At 34.3% G+C, this 26,741-nt stretch overlaps 2 protein-coding genes and 1 long non-coding RNA gene across 3 annotated transcripts in view; 1 reads left to right on the top strand and 2 right to left on the bottom strand.

Annotated features, from left to right (window-relative positions):
• The window catches only part of HSPA4L (heat shock protein family A (Hsp70) member 4 like), a 55,692-nt gene extending 39,331 nt beyond the window's left edge, over window positions 1-16,361 (bottom strand). The window contains exons 1-6 of the mRNA XM_017658740.3: window positions 16,038-16,361; window positions 8,142-8,199; window positions 6,446-6,586; window positions 3,208-3,330; window positions 492-591; window positions 30-163 (exon numbers count right to left, since the gene is read on the bottom strand). Coding sequence (XP_017514229.1) covers window positions 30-163; window positions 492-591; window positions 3,208-3,330; window positions 6,446-6,586; window positions 8,142-8,199; window positions 16,038-16,144 — 663 coding nt within the window. The 5' untranslated portion in view covers window positions 16,145-16,361. The remainder of the gene's footprint in view (window positions 1-29; window positions 164-491; window positions 592-3,207; window positions 3,331-6,445; window positions 6,587-8,141; window positions 8,200-16,037) is intronic.
• A 137-nt stretch (window positions 16,362-16,498) lies between these two features.
• The window catches only part of LOC140849554 (uncharacterized), a 53,630-nt gene continuing 43,387 nt past the window's right edge, over window positions 16,499-26,741 (top strand). Inside the window, exon 1 of the long non-coding RNA XR_012131580.1 lies at window positions 16,499-16,623. This is a non-coding gene — a long non-coding RNA (uncharacterized lncRNA). The remainder of the gene's footprint in view (window positions 16,624-26,741) is intronic.
• The window catches only part of SLC25A31 (solute carrier family 25 member 31), a 28,236-nt gene continuing 27,204 nt past the window's right edge, over window positions 25,710-26,741 (bottom strand). The window contains exon 6 of the mRNA XM_017658743.3: window positions 25,710-26,602. Within this exon, the coding sequence (XP_017514232.2) occupies window positions 26,408-26,602 (195 nt within the window). The 3' untranslated portion in view covers window positions 25,710-26,407. The remainder of the gene's footprint in view (window positions 26,603-26,741) is intronic.

Genomic DNA, 26,741 nt, shown 5'->3' on the forward strand with positions numbered 1-26,741 from the left:
ACTTTTTAAATCAAGTATTATGTACTTACTTTAAGTTTTCCTTTGTTAAAAGCACAAACTGAGACCTGGTAGGCAGAATGTCCCATATCAATAAATATTACATTTCTTGGTTTCTCATCTAATGGGGGAAGATCCTGTTTATAAATTCCATATGCTAGTGCAACTGTGTACAAAAAAAGAATTAGGTTAATTCCAGGATAGCAATCATTCAGAGAACAGATGAAGTCACTTTGATCGTGCAGTTTAATACATAGAATATTACAAATTATTAAAGTAAATTAATTTTTTGTGATGTGGTTAATTATGTTTTAAGTTTTATTTTTCTCTACTTACAGCCAGTGTTAAGGCCTGTTTAACCTCTGCCAAAATGTTGTACTACAAAATGACAAGTTTACAAGAAGCAGTATATAATAGAGTTAAAAAAATGTTTTAATTAGAAAAACTGTTAACAGTATTTTTCTGACAGTGATTTCAAATTATAAAGTGCTCACCTGCAGTAGTTTCATTCATCAACCTTAAACAATTTAAACCTGCAACTTGGGCTGCGGCCATCACAGATCTTCTCTCAGTATCAGTGAAAAAGCTAGGAATCTGATATTTAAAACAATAATTAAGTATATTAGTTTATACTAGATTTTATTTAAACATTTCATCAATTGAAAATGTAAAATAATTGCACTAAAACTCATGTACAGCTTCAGGCAAAGAGTGGCGCCCTAAATAAAAATGAGAAAAAAAAATTTTTTTTTCTTATGTTTGGCAATTTCTGTACCATAAAGTGTTGACCTAAAGTATGAACACAAATTTAAAACAATTAGTAAGGTGGAATAATTTCACAGAATATTCACAACATGTTAATCTAAATCATTTTTGTGTTAGTCTGGTCTATGAAAAAATCTATTTGCTCATCTTTAATAATAGAAAACTAAAAATACAGGAGTCTGTTAAAATGAGATTGATTAAATATATTATTGTATAGCAATATAATGGAATACTATGTAGCTGTGAGAAGAAAGAATCAGATCTGGATTATCACTGAATACTGTATTATATTAAAAATAAAAAGACATGTATAACATGATTTCATTTTTGTTTATGCATATGCTACTAGAAGGATGTAATCTCAAATGTTTATAATAGTTAACATTTCAAAGGCATGGGGGGACTATATTGCAGGGGGTTTATGATGAGCATGAGTTTCTTTGAACTCAGGTTTTAACTTAAGATTTACATATACTTAATTCTATCAAACTAAGAAGTACTTTGATTTGGTCTACAGACAGACCTCTAAAAAGCTAATTAAGTATACTCATGAACAAAATGAATGGGGCTCTTCTAATATTAAGTTTTAAGTAGTCTTCCCCAATTTTATTGCTTTTTGAATTTAGAAATTTCATGTAACATGTAACAGGAAAATAACTTGAATTTTGATAAGTTTGTTTATCATGATTTTGGTACTATCCTTCTGACAATATTCCAAATTATAATGTGTAGTTTATTTAATACTTACTGAGCACTTGTACACCAGGTGCTTTTCTAGGTGTACAGTAACACATAAAACAGAGAAAATACTTCCCTTTGTATAGCTCACAATGGTGTTTGTCTGCTGCACTAACTAAAAAGTTATTATGGCCAAGAAATTCATAATGCTCTATATTCTGATACTAACTTCTGACATGAAAATAATATCAGGTATAGTTAAATAGCTAGAGATGGATTTGAATTTAAGAAGGGGTTTTAAAATCTGCACCATTCTGACACTTTAAATGATGTATAATGGAAGAGTCATTAGCACAGGCTTGGAAATAAACTATTCTGGATCTATAGACTTATTAGCTATGTTGATTTTGAGCAAGTTATTTAACTTCTTTGTGTCTCAGTTTTTTAATATATAAAATTTGGGTTAATAATATTCTATCTCATAGTTTTTCTGAAAATTAAATGGCTAATACATATTAAATGACTATTACAGTGCCTCACCAATGGTAAGCTATTATTTACTATTACTAAATGGCTGGAAAACAAAACATTAAGCTCTAATATTTTTCTTTCATTTAAAAAATTCCAAATACCTATGAAAAAAATCTATTAAATTCACTGAGTAGTTCATAATCTGATTCTATTTTTCTGATGACATGAGACTGTTGAATTTATGTTACACTCAAGTTTAAAAGTATCAAGAATATATTCACATTTAGGTGACAACATTAACTTATCAATATATAATGGGATCTCAAGAGATAAGATAAATAATTAAATGTTTTGTTAAGAATCCTTAAAGATCTTTTCTTTCTGAAAAGAAATACTACACTCTCTCACTTGTATGTGGAATATACAGAAGTCAAATTTATAAAAGCACAGAGTAGAATGGTGGTTACCAGGGGCAGGAACGTGGGAGAAATGTGGAGGTATTGGCCAGAGGATACAAAATTTTGGTTCCGTAGGATGAGTAAGGTTCTAGAAATCTAACGCACAGCATGGCATCTGTAGTTAATATTGTATTATATACTAAAAATTTGCTAAGGTAGCATATCTCAAGTGCTCTCACCACAGGGACAAAACTAAGAGGGACATGTTAATTACTTAACTGTAGTAATCATTTCACAATGTACAATATGTGTATCAAAGCATCATGTTATACACATATAATTTTTTTTAAAAGGTATAAGGAAATTTTGGAAGGTGATAAAGTACATTTATTGATTGTGATTGACAGTTGCATAGGTGTATGCATATGTCAAAACTTCTGAAAGTATACTCATTAAATATATCCAATTTATCATTAAAAAAAAAGATATTTTCTTTCTGATACAGAAAATACACAATCTCAAATTCCCAACTAGGAACTTTCAACCTGTGTCATAAAATGTTAAGTTCCCTAGAGGTTAGAAGTGTTACCTGGAAAGATTCTTAGGGATAAGTGGCAAGTACAGTAGTCACTAACAAATCACATACATTAGTTTTTGTTTTCTGGTTTTTTTTTTTCCCAAAGATTTACTGATTACCACAATTGACTTTACGGGAAACTCAATCTTGAACTTTACCAAATAGGGTGTTTTTTTTTTTAACATAAAAATAAAAATGGATTTGGGTTTTTGCTAGATAAAGGCAAAAAGAGTAAAGAAAAGGGAAAGAAATATTTCAATATACCATTAATACACTGGAAACTATGATTCAAGGGTATTCATTACTGAAGTTAAAACCTACTGAAATCACACAGTCAGCCACTGGTTTCTTCAAGGCATTTTCTGAAGTCTCTTTAAGTTTGGCCAACAGCATTCCAGTAACTTGTTCAATTGCAAAAGGTCTCTCTTCTTCTAGATACCGTACCTAAAACCAAAAGTTGAGATACTTACTAAAAGTCATTTATTCATCCAACAAGTATGTTAGGAGCATCTACTCTATACATGATGAATATACAAAAGGGGAAAGGGCAAAGTTCTTGCTCAAGGAAGTCATATTCCAAAAACAGATCTAAGTTCTAATTTTTTTCCTAAAGTTCTAGTGCCTTTCACAATTTATTTTCAAAACTGTCTTTCTTGCTCTAAATCTTCACCTTCCACAAAAACATTTTTATCATTTGCTTTCCAAGCAAGCAATAAAGGATAAAAAGACCAAATTTTTCTTTTGAAAGTTAAGAGCTCTGCCTGGGTTTAAAATGAAACCATTAGTCATACAATTTTGGGAAAGTGAAATGAGCACATCAGGGAAAAAAAGAAAATTTCCTTATCTAAAAAAAATATATATATAATATCCATTCCTCTAAGGTTTGTGGGGATAATTATGAACATTAGAAATGTATATATATATGAAATTTAAAATGTATTCTTTTGACTAAATAACCTTTTCATCTTACACACACGTTTAAAACTAAGTTACATTCAGCACATAAAATGAAACTTTACAATGACCAAGGAGTACTGCAGGACCTGGGCTTTATTTAAGTAACCAAACCCTTTTATAATGGCAATCACAAAATTTATAAGCAATACAAAGTTACCAAAGAACCTAATAGCTACATTTAATCTATTAAGGAAAAGGCTGTCTTTTATCTCTGTATTCCCAGAAAAGTGAGTAATTTTATTCTCTAGCATTGAACTTTAGAAGAGCTTTATAGAACTTTTCTCTCAAACAGTACCATGTATGTATGTTTGTAGGTTTGTATAAATATGTACATATAATGATACAAGATTTACTTTGAAAGAGAACTAATATTTGATATCCATTTTTTTCCAAATCAACTTACAGGTAAGTTCAACCCAAATATTGTATGAAATTACTCCCTTTAAACATGGGAAGAAATCAAGCACACTGAAATAGGAGAATCTTAAACATGGTCTTAGTTTTGCAGGAGGCACAATATTCTTTTGTAAAAGAATATAAAAGTTAGAAGGAAAAAACACCAAAGTATATTCAGAGAAATGTCTCAAAAAATAAATGGACAAAATGCTTGAGGAGTCAAATGCTAAAATAAAGATCTTCAATCATTAAAACATGAGGAAACTTACTTCAACACAAAACTGTTTTCAAAGCCTCTTCAACTAGTTTACATGCAATTGCTTGACTGCATAAAAATTATCACTCAAAAATTAGGTTTTAGCTTTCTATAAAAAAATTTGTTTTTCTCAAACTATTTACAAAACATTTTTAATTTTCCTTTTAAAGAACAGAAGCAAAAGAATTTAAGTAGTTTAGAGTTACATTGCTCCAACAGTCATTAACCAGAATTTATATCTAAAGGATATATGAATATTATCTCATTTATTGCTATCATAACCAATCCAGCTTCCTAGTCATAAATCTTGACCCATAAATTTTACCATAAGGTAAAATTACAATTTGTCTCCTTGTTTTTAGCCTCTCAAGGTATCTTTTTTGAACTGTTTTAACAGCCTTATGTCTCCTTACAATTCATCATTCATTGTGTAATCAGAACCCTCTTGTAAAAATGGAAATATGTGCATAGCATTAAAACATAAAAAGTTCAAAAAGTTATTAAAATAGTTTTGAGATGTAATTCATACAGCATAAAGTTCATCCTTATGAAGTGTACAATTTAATGATTTTTAGTATATTCACAAAGTTGTGCATTTATCACCACTAATTATACTACATTTTCATCACCCTAAAAAGAAATCATGTACCAATTAGCAGTCACTCCCCATTTCCCTTAACCCCTAGCAAACACAAATCTATTTTCTGGTCTATTGATTTGCCTGATTCTGGACATCCACGTAAGTGGAATCATGTAATATGTGGTCTTTTGTATCTGTTTTTTTTCACTTAGCATGTTTCCAAGGTTTATCCATGTAATAGTGCATACCTTTGCTTCACACCTTTTTATGGTCAAATAAATTCCAGTGCAGAGATTTTGTTTATCCACTCATCAGCTGGTGGGCACTTGGGTTGCTTTTACCTTTTGGCTACTATGAATAATGCTATAACAAACATATGTGTACAAGTTCTTGTACGTACATATGGCTCAATTTTATTGTGTATACAGGTGACCCTTGAATAACATGGGTTTGAACTGCACAGGTTCACTCATATGTGAATTTTTTTCAACAAATATACAGTTGACCATTGAGCAATGTGGGTTTGATATGAAGGTCCACTTAAATGCGGTTTTTTTCAGTAAGTATATTGGGAAAATTTTTGGAGATTTGTGATAATTTGAAAAAAATAATTTCTTTTCTCTAACTTTACTGTAAGAATTCAGTATATAATACATATGACATTAAAAATTTATGTGATAATACACTGTTTATGTTATCATTTAGGCATCCAGTCAACAGTAGGCCATTAGTAGTTTAGTTTTGGGGGAGTCAAAAGTTCTATGCAGACTGTACGGGAGTCAGTGCCCCTAACCCTCATGTTGTTCAAGGGGCAGCTGTATACCTAAGAGTGAAATTGCTGGGTCAAATGATAAATCCATGTACTTCGAAGTATGCTATTAGTTTTTAAAAAATCAACAGAAACATGTTTTTGTTAACTAATTTATAGTCTACTGTCTCAGGACATAGAATTAAAAATCCAGAATCATCTCTTACTTGGAAGAGTTTGCTTTAATACTTATAAGATGCTATAAGATTCTTCTAAATTAAGGAAAACTCATTGTAGCAATTAACATACTTCTGGCGTCTACTTTTCTAAATCACATATGCCTCTGCATTTATCTTGTAAAAATAGTTCACCTCATATAACCTCATTTAAGTTCTTCATATAATCATTTTTCCTTGACAATAACAGTATTGTTTGGATTAAAAAGATTATACAAATTAGAATTTTTTTGCACTCACTAAAGCTTATTACAAAAATTGCCTGTATCTGTTAGAATATATGTACTGCATCCAGAAGAAAAACATTAAATTAAAAATAGGCAATATTATCATATTTGGTTTCTTTAATTTTATATATGTTTGCACTCCGGGAATATAAAGCTTACCTTAACTCCTGTACTTCCATTAGGCATCTTTTGCAGCTCATAGGGAAGCCTGATCTTTTCAGTTTGCACAATGGGATCATCAAATGATCGCCCATGAAGCTTTTTGAAGCCATGAATTGTATTTCTTACATTCGTTACTATCTGTTGGCAGTAAACACTTTTATTTCATCAGTTACTTAGAGAATGCAAAATAAACACTTTGTTAACACTTGAGAACCAAGTCTCTTTATCGTATACCTCCAAGTTCAGAATTACACACAATTATTTATTTTTCTGTTTTCCAACTGATAGTAAAAGTATACAATGAGAATGTACACTCTTAACTACTGTCTCCCAAGTACTCCTCCTATCCTAGGAATGTAAGATTTAAAAGTAGTGTCTTCAAAAACAAAAGAATAAAACTTTTCAAATACAATGAAAACCTATAATTCATCTCTCTGGTTTTCATTAACACTTTGGCTCTAGTGAGTTAAGACATTCATTTTTTTATTTCTTTCCACTTTCATTTTTGTGTTTTTACTTAAACTATGTTTTCTATTACCCCATTTTTCTTTTCTACTCAATATCTCATTCTTTGTGAAATTTCTCATGTACTACTATAGTGTTCCCATTGCTGAAAATTGCTCCTAGGCTAGAAAAACTCCTTCCATGCAGCATGGTGCTAAGTTAAAGTATCGTTATTTGTAAATGGCTTATATTTTGGCAAAGCTTTTTTTTAACCCAAGAACATGTAGTTAAAACTACAGAATATTACTGAGATCTCACTGTTGCTCTCTTAAGTGACGTTAAAAGACAAATAGAGCTTGATTGTCATTCCTGAGAAGAAAACTACAGACAAGCTGAATTACCATGCCAATCTCTCTAGTTTTTTATAGTTTACTTTCTTCAGAGACTGGTATCTATGATATACTTAAAAGATCAGCCAGAATGTGAGATGTAAACTTTAGTGATGGGGTCAGTCTGGAATAAACTCAACAGTTGTTTATCTACAATATCAAAGTAGAAAAAAAGATAAAAACATGTTCATATATACACCAATTATAAAATAACCTTGACAAAAACTATGAGAAAAAGTATCCTGGAAAAATGAGTCACTTATTCCTATAAAGTCATGGGGAAAAAGGTCCCATTAAACAGTTATTTTGTAACAAAAAAAAGAGGTCCCAGGTATATATTAAAATGTAACAAGTAATTATTAAGGGCTCTTGCTTCAAGGCAATAAAGTCCAAAGAAAATGAACCTATAGCATGTAATGTTAAAAGTGAAAATGTTCTACTCATAAGTATCTCAGAGGCTTAGAAATATGAATACTTAAACAGCTTCCATGTAAAGTAGTGGTAGCCACACTGGTTACTTTGGAAATTAGTTCATTTTTCCTACCTTCTTTTACAAAGATACTACTCATATATTGCTGAAATGTATATTCTAGATAGGATATCATAAAAACTGACAACACAGGGAATAACTGATTAATATGGTACTACACACTAACTTCACCTACACCTAAAAAGCCTGTAAAAGAAAATTCAAGACATTTTACAATCTAATGCAAAATATATCTAATAAAATACAACAATGTTAGGATCTGTCATATTCATTGTCTTTTTTTCACTCTTAATTACATAAAATGGGAGCTTAGTTACCAAGATTCTATTAATTTTTCCTATAAATCAAAACATCTACGTTAACAAGTTACCTGGCTCTTAGCTGCATTTCCAATGGCTCGAGTTCTTGATCCCAAAGATATACAGGCCCTAAACAGGAAATAAACATTAAGTCTGTTCCCATGGTACTTTCATATTAATGTACCATGATTCTACTTCTCATTATACAGAAATGAATTAAAACAATTAATAAATAATGTTTTAAAATCAATTATTTTAAAATTGGTTACTGAAAATCAGAATTTGAGAAACCTTCATAAGTAATGGAACAGTGGTTGGAACAAATGTTAGAAGTTTTAAAAATGTGTTTGCTCACAGCTGGTAATACTATGTTGGTCCCCAAAATTGTTTTTCACATTCTACCAGTTTATGATCTAATAAAAAAATTAACTGTATTCAGTAAGGCCAGACTGCTTGGATCTAAATCCTGGCTCTGTCATTTAACAGCTAAGTAACCTCGTGGAAATTACCTAACCATTATTTGCCTAACCAGTTTCCCACCTGGAAGAGAGTGATATTAATAATACCTAGTCACAGAGTTTTGTGAGGATTAAATGAGTGAATATAGGTAAATGCTTTGAAAAATATAGTTGCTGTTTTTAATTGCTGCATTTAAATGTAATTCTGCTTATAAAAGCAAGTATAGAATAACACTTTCATCAAAATACTATTTCATGTTTTTCAAGAAAGTAGCTTCCATGATTTCAGTTGTAACTACCGCTAACTACTATTCATTCAATCAACAAATATTTACAGGCATTGTGTGTATACTTTCTAAAATTACTGTCCTTGGAGATAATTTAGTCTATGGAAAAAATTCAACATAGAAGATTATGAATGACACTAGCAATAAAGAAATTAAGCACTTCTAGATAATAAAGCTTAGGAAAAGCAAGTAGAAGGGGTGATTTCTGAAGTAAGACGTGGAAGAAGACAAAGCATTTTAATACCATTCCTGATACATAAGTATATGCCTATTCTCAAAATGATAGCCAGAGCAATCCTCTTAAAGACTAAGATTATGAACTCCTCGGCTGAAAACCTTCCAGTGGTGTCCATCTTACAAAGTAGAAGTGTAATCCCCCCAAGAGTCAATAAAACCTTTCAGAGTCTGGTCCCTGATTGCTCTTCCTTGTAACTTCAACCTAGGTGCACTTGTTTCCTTGCTCTTTCTAGAATACAGCAAGCAGACTTCTGCCTCAGGGCATCTGTACATGCTGTGCTCTCTTTCCTGAACACTTCTAAATATAGTCACATGGCTTGCACTCTCACTTCTTTCATGTTTCTGCTCAAATGTCAGCTTATCAGATACATCTTTTCTGACTGTCTTACATAAACAACATTTCTGCCTTTCCCCAACACATCTCCTAATGTTTACCTCATTTTAATTTTCTCCATAATGTATCACCATCTGATACAATTTACTTATTGATGAGCTTCACAATTTACTGTGTGAACTCCACAGAGGGTAGATGTAGTATGCTCTCACTGCCTTGATCTCTTCTATCTAATATGGTAGCCACTAGCCACACGTAGCTAGTAAAATTTAAACAATTTGGTTCCTCACCATTAGTCACATTTCAAGTGCTCAACAGCCAACTTTCAAGTGGTTAACAGCCACATGTGGCCACTGGGTATATAGAGAACAGAATGTATACAGAACAGATGTACAGTAGAATAGAAAATTCTACTGAATAGCACTGGCCTAGATCATTATCTGGTACACAGTAAAGGTACTTAATTGAATGAATAGCAAATTGGTGCAATTACTCTAAAGGGTAATGCTTTTTTGCAGACTAGGAAGAATACAACTTGGCTACTTTCATAGGACATTTTCATAGATATTACTGAGGCCAGATTATACAGGGTGTCAAATGACAGATTATAGATTTGTAATTTGTTTCAGTAATGGTATTTGATTAAAGTTGTTTTTAAATAATGTAAAGAACACTCCATATTTGTAAGTAACACAAACTGAAGAGGAAAGATCCCAGAACAGTGTTTTTCAAAGGCTGAACTAATTTTACCACTTAGTTTTACAACTGGCTGTATTTTTAAAATTTCAACTTTCCCTTGCCAATTTCAATAATATCACAATTACTATTTACAGGCTCTTCTATCACTGAGAAGATGCTAAGAGATACAACAGCTGAATAAATGATGAGAGCACAATCACTTTAAATCAATGGGTCAGCTTGGTACATTGCCAGTTTGGCTCCGAATCAAATTATCAACAGCTGAGCAACTAGTTTCGACAATGGTTGCCAAGACGTCCATAAATCAGGATTTCTCAACCTTGGCCATATTGACATTTTGGGCCAGAAAATGCTTTGTTGAGGGAGTGAGGCTATGCTGTGACTCTTAAGATTTTAGGAGCTTCCCTGGCCTTTAGCCACTAGCTGCCAGTAGCACTCCCCTCACCCCACTCCCAGGGTGATAACAAAAAGTATCTTCAGATATTGTCAGATGTGCCCTTGGGGGCAAAATCTCTTGCTGAGAACCACTGCCTTATACCATCATTCTCCAAATAATGTTCTGTGGAATACAATTCCTTAGAGATTCAAAAAAATTGGAGAAACATTCTTTCTTTGGAGCTTTTCAATGCCTATAAACAAATTAATGCATCTGAGAAGTTCTGCAGTAAAGAAAACATCTGGTTATTATTTTCCAAATTTAACTATCTAGAAAAAAGTTGCCCTGAAAAGGGGTGGGGGAGGAATGTTCTCAAAAGAACTTTTTGTTGCCATTTGCTTTCTAGCTTGCTACTTAAAAAAATAAGACTTCTAGGCATATATAATTTAACAACAATAAAAACTTTCCAATCTTTCAATATGGACAATGTATAAAATATTTTAACATATTAAAAATTTTTTATTAAGCATTTCCAAATGTTATTAGTAAACATAGTTCATAGATTAGATTATAACTTGAAACTGTTAACAGAAATCACACATTTACATATGCAGACTATTTAAAAAGCTGATTAGGTACATTAAATTATATTACTACACTATCAGATTAGATACATAATTTGAAAAGCTGTTTATTGTACTTAAAATTAACCAGGTCAAAGACAAATAGAAATGCTCAGTAATTTTAAAATTCTTTTAATCTTGATTGAGGAGTTTGCAAATTACCACTTGCCACCATTTTTGTAATAGTTATATCAGAACACAGCTATGCTCATTAATTTATATTGTAGTAACCACATACTAAAAAGATTTTCAATGACATGTTAAACATCTTAAACTAATAAGTTATACAATTTGGACTTATCATTCCTTGCCTTCTACAAACTTACCAGAATTTCTCACCCACAAATTTAAGGCAATGACTTGAGAGTCATTTTGTTCTGTTGTGGATAATGTTCATACCAAAAGATGTGACAGACCTAGCTTTAACCATGCTAAAGTGTGAGCCACCTGCCTTTCCACTCATCTCAGCACAAATTAAAAAAAAAAAAGTGAAGGTGTTCACTGAATTTTTTTTGTCAACACTAAAAATAATGTCCATTAATAGTGCACCTATAAATACTGTATAGCTATTAAAAGAATGAAGTAAATTAGAGCATATGTACAAGTCTAAGATGTCCACAATGTATTTTTAAAAAAGGAACTGCAAAATATGTATAATTTTACTTTTGTTAAAACATAAATAAAAGAACAACCCGGTTATCTATATATACTTGCATAAAACTAAAATAAACACATTAAAAGTTTAGGAGGTGGTTTGTAAGAGACAAAAGGTTGCATTTACTTTCTAGCTTGCATTTAAAATATTTAAGGTCAAAGTTAACTTAGGATCATACAAAACATACAAACAAAATCAACTCATGTAGTACAAAGTATTACTCATAAAAAATGTAAAAGCTGCCTCCTACCCTCAAACTCCTATCACTGTAAAAATGCCTCCTACCCAACCATAGACACTGTTAACCTCTAGAGTTTGGCATTCTCTATGTATAAAAATGTTTAAGACCCCAAATTAAGTGATTTCTACTTCTGTGCATTGAAGAAGAAATATGACATATCTGAGATGTAGTGTATAAATGTTTTCCCATTATTCATACACTGGTCAAGAAATAGGAGTTAAAAAAAAGACAGAAAATTAAGTCTGAATATTGTTCGGCAATACAGAATTTTGAAGATAAAACAACACATCTTACAAAAATCTCTTGAAATAAGTTTCATATAAAAATCCATTTTTTATATTGTAAAATATGTTCATGAAAACTCAAAACATTAGACTATGTATTAAAAGTATACACTCCATATTTCTGCCTCCAAGAAATATCCATTGTTAGTAGTTTAGTCTTTCACACTGCTTTCCTCCATACGTTCATACCAACATATTTTATGTATGATTTTTCAATTAATTTTTTAACAAAATACAATTTTACATGTTCTTAAAATAACTTAAAAACATTCTAAAACAAGATTATTTCTTAGAAACTAGCCCAAAGTAAATGAGTTTACTGATACTAGAGCAAGGATGCTTTGCTCAACAAAACTGCCCAGCCAGATACTTTGTTCCTTTGATCATTACATTCTCATTAACTTAGTATGTATGCACTATCCTTATGCCAATAGACAATGGAAGAAAATTAGGGTTTTGGAGTCAGATGCCTAAAATTGAATTCGTTTCATTGCTTACTAAGTTCTTGGCCAAGGTACCTTAGCTTTAGGTTTCTAATGGAAAAAGATAGCTAGTATTACCAAACTCACAGAATTGGTGTGATATGTATAACAATAATTGGCACACAGCAGTCACTATTATCAATACAAGCAGCATGTTTTAACTGATTATGTGCTTTAACCTGATATTAAATGAGGATTCTTGGCTGCAGTTTTCTCTTCTCATGTGTGAGACTAATCAGTTTGATATAATTAAGCCTAGGATGGAAATTCCAATTTCCACATCTGCACTTAATTGAACAATACAAACATATCTAAGGCCTTAAAAATGCACACTCAGTAATTCAACTTCTAGGAATTTATTTGAAGGAATTAGAGGCAAAAATTTAGTCACTAAGATAATTATTGCAACACTGTTTATAAAAAGAAAATATAAACCTGAGTGTCCAATAGGGGATGAATTAAATTAAGGAAATATACAAACACTAAAACTAATAATATAAGATGTTTTACATAGAAAGAAGTTACCAAATAGAATACAAAGTATAATCTACTCCTGAAACACACTTGGAGAATCACTTGGAGGTTTTATTCCTGAGTGGAGGAATTAAAATTTTAATTTTCATCCTTTAAGTGCTTGTATTTTTATATTAAGCATGTACTATTTGTGCAATTTTTAAAAAGAAAATGTTCAGGAAAAAATGAGTATTTTCCTATTCAATTTATGCATGTTAATTTCTTTCTTCCTCTATAATTAACATACCATATGTGAAGAAAGATTAGTACAAGCATTCCAACTTTACAGAAGGTGTATCTGAAGAATTAATAGTTTAAATTACTCACTCTTGGTCCCTTAACTGCAGGTCAAAACTTAGGCAATTATCTTTTTCATTAACTGTCCTTCTTGACTTACAATGTATACATAACCAAATATGTTAAAGAATGAAACAAATGTGAAAAGTATGGACACTGAAACCAACTAAACTGAACATTTCTTTCCTCTTTCTACATGATCCTTTTATAATGTATTTGCGTCTTAGAAATACCTGTGTCATTTTACCTTGATATCAGCAACCTGAATACGGCAAAAACGTTTTGAAAGAGTCCATAAATATTTTTTAAATACTTTGGTGTATTAGAAAAATTACTACAAGTCCTCTGTCAAAATGCTTTTTGCCAGATAGGCACTCAATAAACAAATGTCTAGGGATCAGAAAGCGCTATGTTTTCACTCAGTAATTTAAGCCCCCAAAGTAAATATAGTGTAAGAACACCAGACTATAGTGAAGAAGTAATTCAGTAACAAAAACTACATTCCTGAAGTAAATGACAGCACTCAGTCATGGAAAGAAGGGCAGAGTTATTCATGCAAGCTAAGTGAAGAGAATATGATCCTTCCACGTTAGGAACTTCTAGTTTGGATTAAGCTCATTAAATCTAGATATTAGTAGTGGCTCTCTTACACGCATATCAGAAACATCATATTAAATCCCAGCCACATAGACTTAGCCAATGCACTGAAGAATAGTAATGAAGAGAGTTTCAGAAGACTCAAATGAGCAGCCTAATTTTTAAAAGAACTCTCTTGTTAAGTCTGGTCAGGCTCTTTAAAGAGTCATGGACTCACTACTAAGATACCTGTGCCTGGAACTACAGTATCTGCCTCACAGTTCTGGTTTTTGGTCTTTTAGGATAAGGCTTTAGGGATTAGGGGAATGTCCATACTACCTCTCACTTTTTCTCCACATGCTTAGTCCCTGATGCTAAACACTGTTTCCATTAACCTTTACTCTACTGAAAGGGGAAAGTGCAATTTCCTGCTCCTTTTCTGGTAGAAGCCCAGATCTGTTGTGGCTTAAAATCTAGTATAGATGAAGTCATTAACAGTTCACAATTACTGTTTCCGCCTCTCGTGCATAAGAGCCAGAAAAGGCATGTAAAAAGGAGAAGCAAGAGTTCTACCAGTACTATTAAAATTGGCCTAGGCTCATATTTGAAAATATAAACAACGACAATTTCAATACAACTTAATGCAAATACCTAGAAAAAGGTGGTTTAAAGCCTTCCAGAATATTCTCTGGTTTCAAGCACAGACTGCTTCAAGTAAGCTACTCTGCCACATCTCCTTGACATATTTTTAAATTATTCATAGAATTGTAAACATTTAAAGGCTTAGCTTAACTCTGATCTTGGTTAGTCTTATATTTAAAGTATTATATTTTGGACCGTACTGAATAGTCAAATTAATATGTTTAATCACCTTTCCATGGAAAGAATGAACAGTTGGTTTACTTATAAAATTACCAGTAACAGGCACCTACAATAAGAAGCTAGTTTTTCATATCCCTGTCTTCATTATAGCCTTTGCCAACAAACTTCTCAGACCAGAGACACAATGGAACATGTAGAGACATGTTTCTATGATATAATGCCACTCTTTCTAAGTCTTTCATCAGGTGTTCATAATAGAGTCACTCCACAGTCATGTTTTTACAGGACAGCTGCCTCTGACTCTCCAATAGTTCATTCCGTTGAAAAGCTTTCGATAGGTTCTAACTCTACTACTTTCCATTAATAGACATATTACAAGAGGCCAACAACTCCCATCCCTGATTCTCTCCGTTTTAATGCACCATTAATTAACATGAGTCACAGTCTGATTACCTCGAATTCTCAAGGACACTAGGGTAAAACCCTGCATACACAACTCTCAAAATTAAAAGGCTTCTTGGATCAGATGAACCTGTAACTCATCTTCTGACGCGTGCAGTCTGTCTTCATTTCTTACTTTTCTGAGAGAAAGCCGTCACGCAGAGAGGATGGGGAAAGGAGGAAGGGCAGAATGAATTCTTCCTCAGCTAGCGAGGGATGCCCGCTCACGGCGGATAATCCTACTAGAGGTAACCAGAGGCTCTCTCTCCAGTGTTCAGGACTTCAAGGTGGTCCCCACCAATCCCTTTCCCCGAAACTAAAAAAGCAGGGTCGCTGGAGATGGGGGTGGGAGGAGGAGGAATGAGGGGGGCGCGGGCGGGCGTGGGTACAGAGAGGGAGATGCGCAAACTGTTAAGAGTTAAGTCTCTTGTCCTTGAAGGAAAAGCAGCTTTGCGGAGCGAGGACGTCCACCTCCCACCTGGGCCCGCCAACCAGCGGTCTCTAGTGATTGCAGCTGCTGGGCTGCACCTGTCATCTCAGGGGTCGGGGGCGCATCAGGAGAAACCAGCAGGCCAGACCAACGTTAAGCGTCGGGAGAAAACGTTTCTTAGGGTCGGGGTTATGACCAGACAAGGCACTTACGGGGTACACCTGTCGCTGTACTCATTGGCGATGGTCTCGATGCCGCCGCTCCTCGCTACAGCGATGTAGCAGTTGAGAAAGCCGAGGTCAATGCCAACCACAGACATTCCGCCGCTAAGCGTCGGGGTGCCGGTGCTGAAGCCTCCTTCGCGGAGACCGCGTCCTCTTCTGGGCTGTTGTTCCTGGGACTGCAACTCCTACGAGAAGCAAGGGAGAGATGACTCACAGTCGATACGCGTTAAATCTGGGGCAGCGCGTCGATGAGCTGCAGCAGAGATAGAGGCCGTCCGCGCCGCAGCCTCCGCCGCCTGTCTCTCCACTGCGGTTCCACCGCCTCCAACCGGCAGTTACTGAGGTTTGCGCCTGCGCGCTCGGTCGCCAGGGAGGCGCGCGAGCGGCTGCTCCAAGCCGGAAGCTGCTCCAGGCCTTCGGCCCCTTCCGTCAGCATTCGGGGAACAGCTGCCCGAAGAGCTTTGGGTTCGAGAAAGATCTGGAAAATGGAGGTGGCTGAGCCGGCCTGAAATGGGAGAGAGGAAAGGCGGAGCGTGGAGGATCAAGAAGGAGAAGCCTAGGGGAAGCGGAGTTGGTTTGTTCGTTATCTCGCGGCCGCTAGGCGCACTGCGGCGGGGCCAGTGGGGAGGCAATTGCGCGCCCGCGGCTAGGCAACGTGTTCGGAAGCACCTCTTTGGCTGCTTTTGGCAACTAGGGGCATGCCCTTCACAGCGGCAGAGTGCTTCCGTGGCGTGCCCCGGGTCGGGCGCTGACCCCGTACCGGCTCCATGCTCTTTCCCAACAAGGGGCCCGCCCGGGTTGCGAGAACACACCCGCCGGCCTCGCCGCCCCGAGGGGCCCATGTGCCGCTGGCTGGGTGGTGAGGCGCCCTTGCCGCCAGCCCGCCCGCCGGGTTTTGTGAGCTGGCGCCCGCTGCGGCCTCGCCCCCAGGGGCGCCGCTGATTCCGGGGAAAAGGAGTCCTTTTCGCTTCACAAGCTGGTGTCCTGTGTGCGAGTCGATTGAACGAATTTTAGGATTTTAACAAATTTCTTTGAAAAGCAAAAACCAAACTTATGTCAAGGAGCAACACACAACTTTCCTTTTATGTAATTTCCTTCACACCATCTAAAGATGCAGTCTCCTCCCTAACCTTTACCCCCAAAAATCAGATTTACAGGAAAACGACCTTAGTCTGTGCGTCTCTATGACACCAGTGAAAACTGCATCGCCTCCAGCCCCTGCCCTTTAGTCTGCAGCAAAAGAGCTTATTGTGGTCCAGCTGTCTGCCTAACTTCATTTGACCAGTATCTGTTGTCTGCCTGAAATTTAATGAAGTTTCAGTTCACACCCAGTTTCGCTGTCTTTTGCTGCCTTACTCAGTTCTCCCGGTGTCTCCCTTTCCATCCCACCCAGCTGTTCCTGTGTTTCCTCCTTTGTATTCGTTGGTATCTTGAAATACACTTTATTACCAGTTTCCTTAGTACTCTTATCTCTATTTGTCCACCTCTTTAAAGAACTTAAGACTTTTTACTACTATCAGTGCTGCAATAGCAGTAGCCGCAAGCGTGACCAAAGCTCCCGCCGCTGTTGCTATGCGGACATGAAATCCATTTTCAAGGGCAATGCTCAGGATGCTGAAATGTATGGTATTGACCCTGGTCTTTCTACAGTAAAGAATCACACTTCTCTTCCATTTTACAAGCACAGAAGAAAAGTGGTGGTGGCTCTGGGTCAACGCCGTCCTCTGTCCCGCGGGACCGGACTCGTAGGAGGGGCCTCCCAACAGGGAGTGTGAGCAGAGCAGGGACTGGGCACTGCCTTTCTCACAGAACCTTGGGCCCCAGCTCCTGCCCGGCGGCGCAGGGCTTCTACCCTGTGTCCTTTGTTGCCTCTTCAGCTATCATCCCCATTTAGATAGATTTATTCCAGAATATTTTGAAACTCTCCTAGGACCATATATTTATCCATGCTTTGTGTGTGTAAAACTTGAGGGTGTGAGATTAATGTATTTAAAAAACACCTAAAATATCGGTGTAAAAAGAAATAGTTGAGGTCAAGAGCATGGGATGATCATCACATTCTTTGCAATTACTGGGAGGAAATGAGAGCACCTAAATGGCTAAAAGCATGACAGGCTTTGGGATCATATAGGTTAAATTGTGGTTTTAGGCTCGCTTAATTTTTTAGCAATAGGACTTTTGGCAAGTTACATCTTCAAGTCCTAGGTTCAAAATCTGTAAAAATGAAGGTTATACCTACTAGGCTGCTTTTATGATTGAGTAATGTAAGCATAGCAACAGTGCCTGGCACCAAAAAGCCAATAAAAGTTATGCTTAAGCTGCTGTTGAATACAGAAATATTAATTTTTCTATATTGATCCATGTATCCAGAAACCCTGTTGTACTCCCATAAATTCTAGTATTTGTAGAGTTTTTTGGATTTTCTGTGTATAGAACCATATGACCTGGGAAGTAATTTTTTTTTTCATTTTTAATCTTCCTACTTCCTGTTCTTTTCTTAATGATGTTGCCTAAGCTCTCTAGCACAATGTGGAATTAAGTAGTAGTGGTGAGAATTCTTGTCTTGTGCCTACCATTAAATATTTGTTTACAATGTAAGAAAGTTAAAATTACCTTTTTCTAAGTTTGCTAAATTTTTTTCCTAAGTGGATACTGAAACAATGTTATTCATCATCTATTGAAATGACTTCTTTCTCCCTTAATCTGCTAATGTGGTGAATATTAAGAGATTGTCTAATATGCTTGTATTGCTGAGATAAACCAGCTAGTCAGTGTTGGCTGTTTTTAGATACATTGGTTTTGACTTGTGGTTATTTTATTTACATTGTTTGCTTTTGTATGTAGAAGTATGATTTGATTTTTTTTTTTTTACTTCTTGATACCAAAATTATACTAGACTTATAGAAGAAATTGAGGAAGTTTCCTATCTTTTCTTTTCTCTAGGAAAGTTTTAGTAATACAACCTTGTAAACCATATTGGCCTAGAGCTTATGAGACAATGACCACTGGTTAAATTCTTTAGTGGGTATAATCAAATGTTTTATTTCTTGAATCAATATTGATTTGTTTTAATTAAAAATTTGCCATATCATCTAGGTTTTCATATTGGTTAGCATATAGTTGATTAGTCATTTATGATTTTTAAAAATCTCTTCTGTAGCCGTATGCCCATTTTTTCATTCTTACCTTATCTGAATTTATTTTTTCTTGGTTCCTATCACTGGTAGTTTGTTAAAGAATCAGCTTTTGGTTTTTTTGCCTTTTTGGGTCTTTGTTTTCTATTTCATCTCTTCATCATTGCCTTCTATATTTGTATGTTTTCTTTGTTCTTTTTCTGATCTCCTGAATTTGACACCTAGCTCATTTACTTTCAGTCTTTCGTGTTTTCTAATACATAATTTGCATCCATAAACTTTTTTCTAGATACCATTTTAGCTGAATCTCTACCTGGATTGTTAAACAACTAAGAAGAGTAGGCAATGGAGATAAAAATACTACCTTTATGACTGATAACATTGTTATTAGAGAACTGCATGTGTTTATGAGTTTGTAATGATTGCTCCCCAGAATTAAGCACTTACCAACCTAGTTAGAGTAATACACCTAGTTCCACATTGTGGCCTGTCCCTGTAAAATTTCAAAGAGGATACCAGAATGTTGGAACCCAAGAGAAGTGATAAAGAGGTTAACTTATTCTCAGATTCACCAACTGAAGTCACTTCTTCCACCAAAGTCTTCTTATAGCCATTGCTTATGTAGGTTTACCAATATGTTTGCTGATGCTTGCATTCTCCTCCTTTTTTCTAGGTTGTTTTCTTTCAGTAAAGGTCTCTGAATACTGAACTGTTTTTTTTTTTTTGTCTGAAAATTTTTCTTTACCCTAACCTTTGAATAATTTAGGTGGGTGTGAAATTCTTGATTGATACTTTCCTTTATCTTTTGGCCTCCAGTATTTTTTATGAGAAATATTCTTGATATTCTAAATATTGTTCCTTTGTAAGTTATAAATTTGTCTTTTTACTTTGCTATTTTTCATTTTATTATGATGTGTGTTAGTGTGGATTTTAAAAATTTTATTCAAAAATTTTTGTTAACCTCAGGATCAATGGATTTTTTTAGGTTCTTGAATAGTCTTGGAAATTATCCTATTATTGCGTTTCATTCCTTCTTATTTTAGTTTCTTCTGGATCTCCTATTGGAATGTGTAGGGTCTCTATTCTAATCTCTATTGATTCAGCCTCCTTTTGTCATGTTTTTAACTTTAAGCACTCTACCATTTTTAGACGTCCTTTTTCAAACTTCTCTGTTCTTCTTTCATATTATACTATTTTCATTTCTGTAAAAAAAACCTATTATTTTAAATATTCTAATTTTACAGTCTTTTAGAGCATTTTGGCACAGTTTTACTTCTTGGGGTGCTAATTCTAATTGTTGTATCTGCTAATGCTGCCACTTAGTGCTTGCTTGTTTCCTCACAGAATTTATACTGTTTTGACCATGAATTCATCTTTAGTAAGGCTTATTTATTTATTTATTTATTTATATTTTGGTATCATTAATCTACAATTACATGAAGAACATTGTTTACTAGGCTCCCCCTTTCACCAAGTCCCCCCCACATATCCCTTCACAGTCAGTCCATCAACGTAGTAAGATGCTGTAAAATCACTACTTGTCGTCTTTGTGTTGTAGAGCCCTCCCCATACCCCCATTCCATCCCCACACTAGTAAGGCTTTTTCTGTGCCCTGGGTTATAGAAGTGTACCAAATAGATTTTGTATTTCTGACAGAGCTCTGAAGAAGTATTGCTGGTGCTGAAGTAGTTTTAATTTTTCAGTTTGGAGTTCCTGTACCATGTATTCACCCCTAAACTTTGCTGTGATACAATCCTGGATATTTTGATTTCTTACACATGCCTTTTTCCTCCTACTCACTTCTTTCCAGTGGTTGGCAATCTTAACCTTGTCTACTATGGTTTGGTGCCTATTTTCCTAATCTCTTCTCTTAAATAAGACACTCCCTCAAACTACTGGCTTTACTGGACAGTTTATGTGGTTGGTAGATACGTGTTATTTCAGTCCCCTTACTTTACCAGGGCCTACATTCATAAATCCCATGTATATGTGGATGTAAAAACTACCCTTATGTCTGTTATTTCAGAATCCTATGAATACTACAGTGCCAGTGCCCAGCTACTCTCCTGGTCTTGAGTAACTCCATTGATTCTGACATCTGGTATTTCCCTTTTTATGAAAAAAAGAAAACCAACCCTTTGGACATAGTTTTATCCAGCATGTTCATGTGGGTGGTTTTTTTTTTTTTTAAGTTCAATTTGCCATACTGCTAGATACTTAATTCCTATACTAGCAATAATATTTGATAATCCAGAATCTCTATTTCAACTGGATTATTGCTATAATTTGCTCTCTTGTTTTTCTACATTTAGTCTTTCCCCTATAACAGTGCCAAACTATCTTCCTAAACCATTGCTTTGACTCTGTTATTCACCTGGTCAGAGAATTAGCAGTGGTTCTCCACTGTCTATAAACTCTTCACTCTGGCATTCAAAATCTTTCAGTTTGACCCTCAATTTACTCCCCCAACCCTTTTCCTATTACTTTTTTATATCTATTTTATCTCAGCCAGGTTGACCACTTACTGTTGCTCAGATATGATGAGTTTCTTCACCAGGTTTTTGTGCTGCCATCTTCCTTTGGGATATAGCTCCCATTTTACATGCTTAAAATCTTCAATATTGTTTAAGACTGAGTGTGAACTATTATGAAGCCTCCTGAGATTGCCTAAAGTTGACTTTGTTTCCTTCTTTCACACCTTTTAAAATATATTTTCTCATTCTCTTCTCTACCAGTTATCTGTTCTGTCCATTTTATTATAAACTCTAAATTATGACCTTTACTAGATTCTGAGGACATGGAATTTATTTATTTCTGTATGATTCACAACCAGTCAAGGCCTTAAACTAGGGGGTGCACAATAAATAGTTATTTAAATAAGTAGGAAGTCCACCCTATAATAAATGCTATAGTAGAGATTTGCACTGACGTCCAGAAGCCTGTTTTTGAAGGGCTGGAAATGGGACACTTATTTGGAGGGAGGGATCCTTTCAAGCAGGAAAGTCTTCTTATAGGAGGCAACTTTAGAATTAGGCTTTTAAAAATGAGTAACTTTTGAAGTAGATAATGAAAAGGAACTAATAGGCAGAAGGAAAAGAAGGTATAAAGAAAATACATGACATTAAAAAATAAGGTGCAGTGGCACAAAGGCATCAAAAGGCATACTGTATTTGGCAATCAGACATTACTGATATGCCTATAATGCCTAGGACAGATATGCTGTATAGCTGAAGTCTAGGGCTAGATAATGAAGGATATTGTGGGCTATGCTAAGAGTAAGATTTACTTTATCATACAGGTCAGCTGTTTACCTTTTAGAGAATGAGGGCCCCCTTTTTATTGTAAAAGAAGTTATGCCTTCCAAAGTAAATGTTTTTTTAGCATTTATTGAAATGATAATGTCTACATACTACAAGTTCATGATCACTTTGCTAATCCCCAAAGCTTGTACATATATGAATATATATATATATATGTATGTATGTATGTATCTCATTTTAAAATTCAACTTTCAATTTTAGTGGGTATACAGACTCCTAGATTACTTGCAAAAACTGTTCCCCAACCTCAGCTAATCCAGATGATCTACAAGTCAGGAAGTACTACTGTATAAGATATGTAAGATATTTAGAGGCACTGAAATAGATGGAAACTGACACAATTAGATTGGAGTTTAAAAAAATACTTTGGTAGCAGTGCTAAGAATGGACTAGAGCAAAGTGAGACTGGATACGGAAGGGTCACTTTAAGAGACTGTGAAAGAATTCTACTTGTCTTTCAATGTATCTTACTGTGTCTTGTACACATGGCTGCTCACCTACAGACTGTACTTCCCACCTTCTTATGGCCATGTGACTGAAGTCTCACCAATGACTTGTATTTGTGACATATGTAACTTCCACCTCACTTGGTTAAAATCCCTTCCACCTGCTCTGATTTCTCTTTCCCTTTTCTCAAGTGGGAACACAAATTAGAGAGTCAGCATTGACTATGTAAATGAGCACAATGCTCTAGGACAGGGGTTCTTTACCTGGGGTTCCTAAATCTCTAAGGGATCCATAGATAGAATTAAGAGGGGTTGTCTTGAACTGACTGTAACTGAAGTTTAACATTTTTTTCAATTATGTATGTAGGCACAAATCACAATAGTATTAATAATATGTGATTTTTCCCACCAATAGAAAGCAGATATTTTCATATTTATAATTGTTGCATGTATTATTTCAGACATTTGTGGTCATCAGTACTATGAAATTAGCTACTAGACCACTGGATCTTGTTATGTGTTAAAAATTTGTAATTTTTACTATTTTAATAACCATATTTCAAATATTGTTTCCTTTATTATCCTATATATTTTATTTTATGCATTTAAAAACTATTATGAGAGGGGTCATAGGATTTACCGGATTGCCAAAGGTGGCCATGGAACAAATGGTTAAGAACACTTCTCTACAAGATTAAAGCACACAGACTGAAGGAAGGTGGTCTCTGAAGGAGTTTATGGAACAGATACCTTGTTATCTTAGACTGCTCATCACACAACTATTATTTGAAAAAAACACTTATCTTACTTAAACCATTTTATTTTTCAGTCTCTTTCTTACAGCAGCTTATCCTTTACCTTCAGTAAGGTTATTAAAATAGCTTGCATTGGTAACAGTCAGTCCTGAATTAAAGAAATGGCTGTCAAAATGGAAAGAAATTAGAAGATTTTGGGAAGCAGAATTTACAAGAGTGGGTGATCTATTTGCTATATGAACCTCAGTAGAAGAAAAGCAAAGATAACTCCCAGGTTTCTAGAGTGGGTGACTGGGTAGAATTGGTATATACTGTTAATCAAAATAGGGGTTATGAAGAGAGGCAGGTGTGATTTGAGAAAATGAGTTAAGTTTAGAAATGGTAGGTTAGAGAAGTCTATGGTACATACAGAGAAAGTGGTGTAAGAGACAATCAGAATTGCATTTGACAACTCAAGAGGAATCTGGGCCTGGCTAGAGAAAAATCTGAGGGTCATTGGCATACAGATGGTATAGACAAAGTGAACTGGGGAGCATATACAAAGTAAACAAAGAGCTAAGGACTGGCCCCTGGCAAATACTAACATTTCAGATATGGTAGAAAAGGAGCAGTTTTGAATTTGTGTTCAGATCAATTAGCTAAAGAGGAACACAAGTATCATTTCTTACTTATATAGCACAATATTTGTACAAAAACAAAAGAACTATTTCAGAAGTTTCAGTTCAACATACCAAAGTTCTATTATTGTAAAGCATCAATCTAGAATAGTAATATGGAATAGTAAAAATTTTTTCATGGGCTCTGGCCTCTTAGTACATGTTTTTTGTTTTTGTTTTTTTCTCTCTGTAGCAAAACCTCTATGAGAAAACAATGTGAAACTCACTAAAATAAGTGTAGTTTCAATAACTATAAGTGACTACAAACTTAAAAGGTAATTTTTTTTATGGAGGATGTATTTAAATGAATTAAGTAAAAATGAACTAAATGAAGCTCTGAGAATGGAATTCTAGGTATTTGGGGATACACTTTTAGGGTAGGAAATTAAGAATCCTATCCAAGAAGACTCTCCAGCCAAGAAGACAGAGTGCTAGTAATTTAAGAGGAAAAACTATACACATTTTAAATGTACTTCAGCTATTCATTTTTCCAACATTTCTGTTATTACAAAAATTATTTCCTTATGAAATCTCCATTATGAGTTTGCTTACTCTAAGTCATTTCTAATTAACAAGTTTATGAAATAAACAGCTTAGTTCAGTCCAGTACACCAAGTAACATTTTACATTCTTTTGTCCAAACTATACATCTTCCAACCTTCAAAGAGTAGGCTTTTTAAGCCTAGAGATAAAGTAATTAAATTCCTGTTCACCTTCTATCCATGCCGTTCAGGATTTTAAAGACTTTTATCCTCTAAGCAAGTCTCTGTACAAACTGAAAACTTGTATTTTCTTAATTAAACTTTACATGAGAAACTATTCCTAATATTTGATTATTTTAATTTCTTTGGGTCATCTTAAATCTTCCTTTTGTTATGATAAACACAACTAGCAATAGTGTAGAAGGAAAGGAAAATATTTTCTGTTTTCATAACTTCCTGTGTTATATTGACCACTGTGAGAATCATATGGAGTTTTAAAAATAGTTAAAATTTTTCTCAAGTGATACATCAATATATTAAAAAGTAGTTTGAGTTATTTTCCTTGAAAAAACACTTTGCCCCTGTGTACAAGGGAGTTCATCCACCACACTTTTTGCCCATTTACAGCTCATAAAAATCTTTCTATAGTTTTTCTCCACTATCTTAACATTTCTTTATCCACTAAAACTTTAAAATCTTGGGTATTTCAAATGTTTTATCTTCTATAACAGTTCTGAAAAACAAGACAGACTCCTATACAAAACTTCGGAAAACTCTTTTTAAGCTACTTCCTAATTCTGACAAAAATTTTTTTACTCTGTGCTTATTAATAAAGGTAGAATCAAGGGAAAACTTCATCAGACTTAACAGTTTTAAATTTCCTTTATTATTAATAGAGTACACAAGCTAATTTCCAAAGGGGTGTCTTTTGTTCCAAGACATAGTCACATTAGCAAGATTGTATTTTAAATATAAAAGCAGATAGATATCCCACTTTATACCTTTTGTTCTTCAACCACAGGTTTAGTGTCACTGAAGTCATCGATTTTTAATGAATAGCTCTAGACTGTTTATTAAAAGCTATATGATACCGTAAGCACTACATATAGCACTACCTAAGCTGTGTTTTAGTGGAGATGTAGAAAAAAATTTACTTATGTCCAGAGATATGATATCTTCTGATAACTTTTAAGAAATATTTGTCATTTGATAATAAAAGATGAGAAGCTAGTTATATTAAAATAGCATTTTAAAAGAAGATACTTTCATTTCTTAGATCCTAGCATTATATATTTTAATTTGTCATAACAAATGAATTTTAAATTAATAGAAATAACATATACTACTTACAATAAGTAAAATGTCTCATTAAAGTGAGTTTGAGTATAAGTAGGAAGGAACCCACATTTATCTGATTCTTAGTATTTAATCCCTAAAAAGAACATATGCTTTATTATAGAATTAGCACTTTAAGAAAATACTGACAGTAACAACATACTATCAAAATGTATAACTCACAGCAGCTATGTAATTTGTATGTTTAACAAGTTAAATAAATGCATTTCTCAATTTAATCTACCTCCAATATCAATATTAAGGAATTCTTTAATTTTATCATATAATACCAATACCAAAGCACCCCCTGTACCACGAAGGATATTGGAGAAGGCACCACGAAAAAATGCACTGATTCCCTCATGTTGATATATCTTCACAAAGCAGTCTAAAGTTCCTTTATATTGCCGTTCAGCTTCACCACTCTATATGGACACAAACAGTTTGCCATTATTTTATTATCTTTTATCTTAAGATGTTTTTTATGCAGCACCAAAGATAAAATTAACATTAACAGTATGTTAATGGGCACATACTGAACACTGTGTGCAGTGGCTGGAGAAT

The sequence above is a fragment of the Manis javanica genome, chromosome 5 (assembly GCF_040802235.1).
Source record: "Manis javanica isolate MJ-LG chromosome 5, MJ_LKY, whole genome shotgun sequence".
In the NCBI taxonomy this organism is placed as follows: Eukaryota; Metazoa; Chordata; class Mammalia; order Pholidota; family Manidae; genus Manis; species Manis javanica.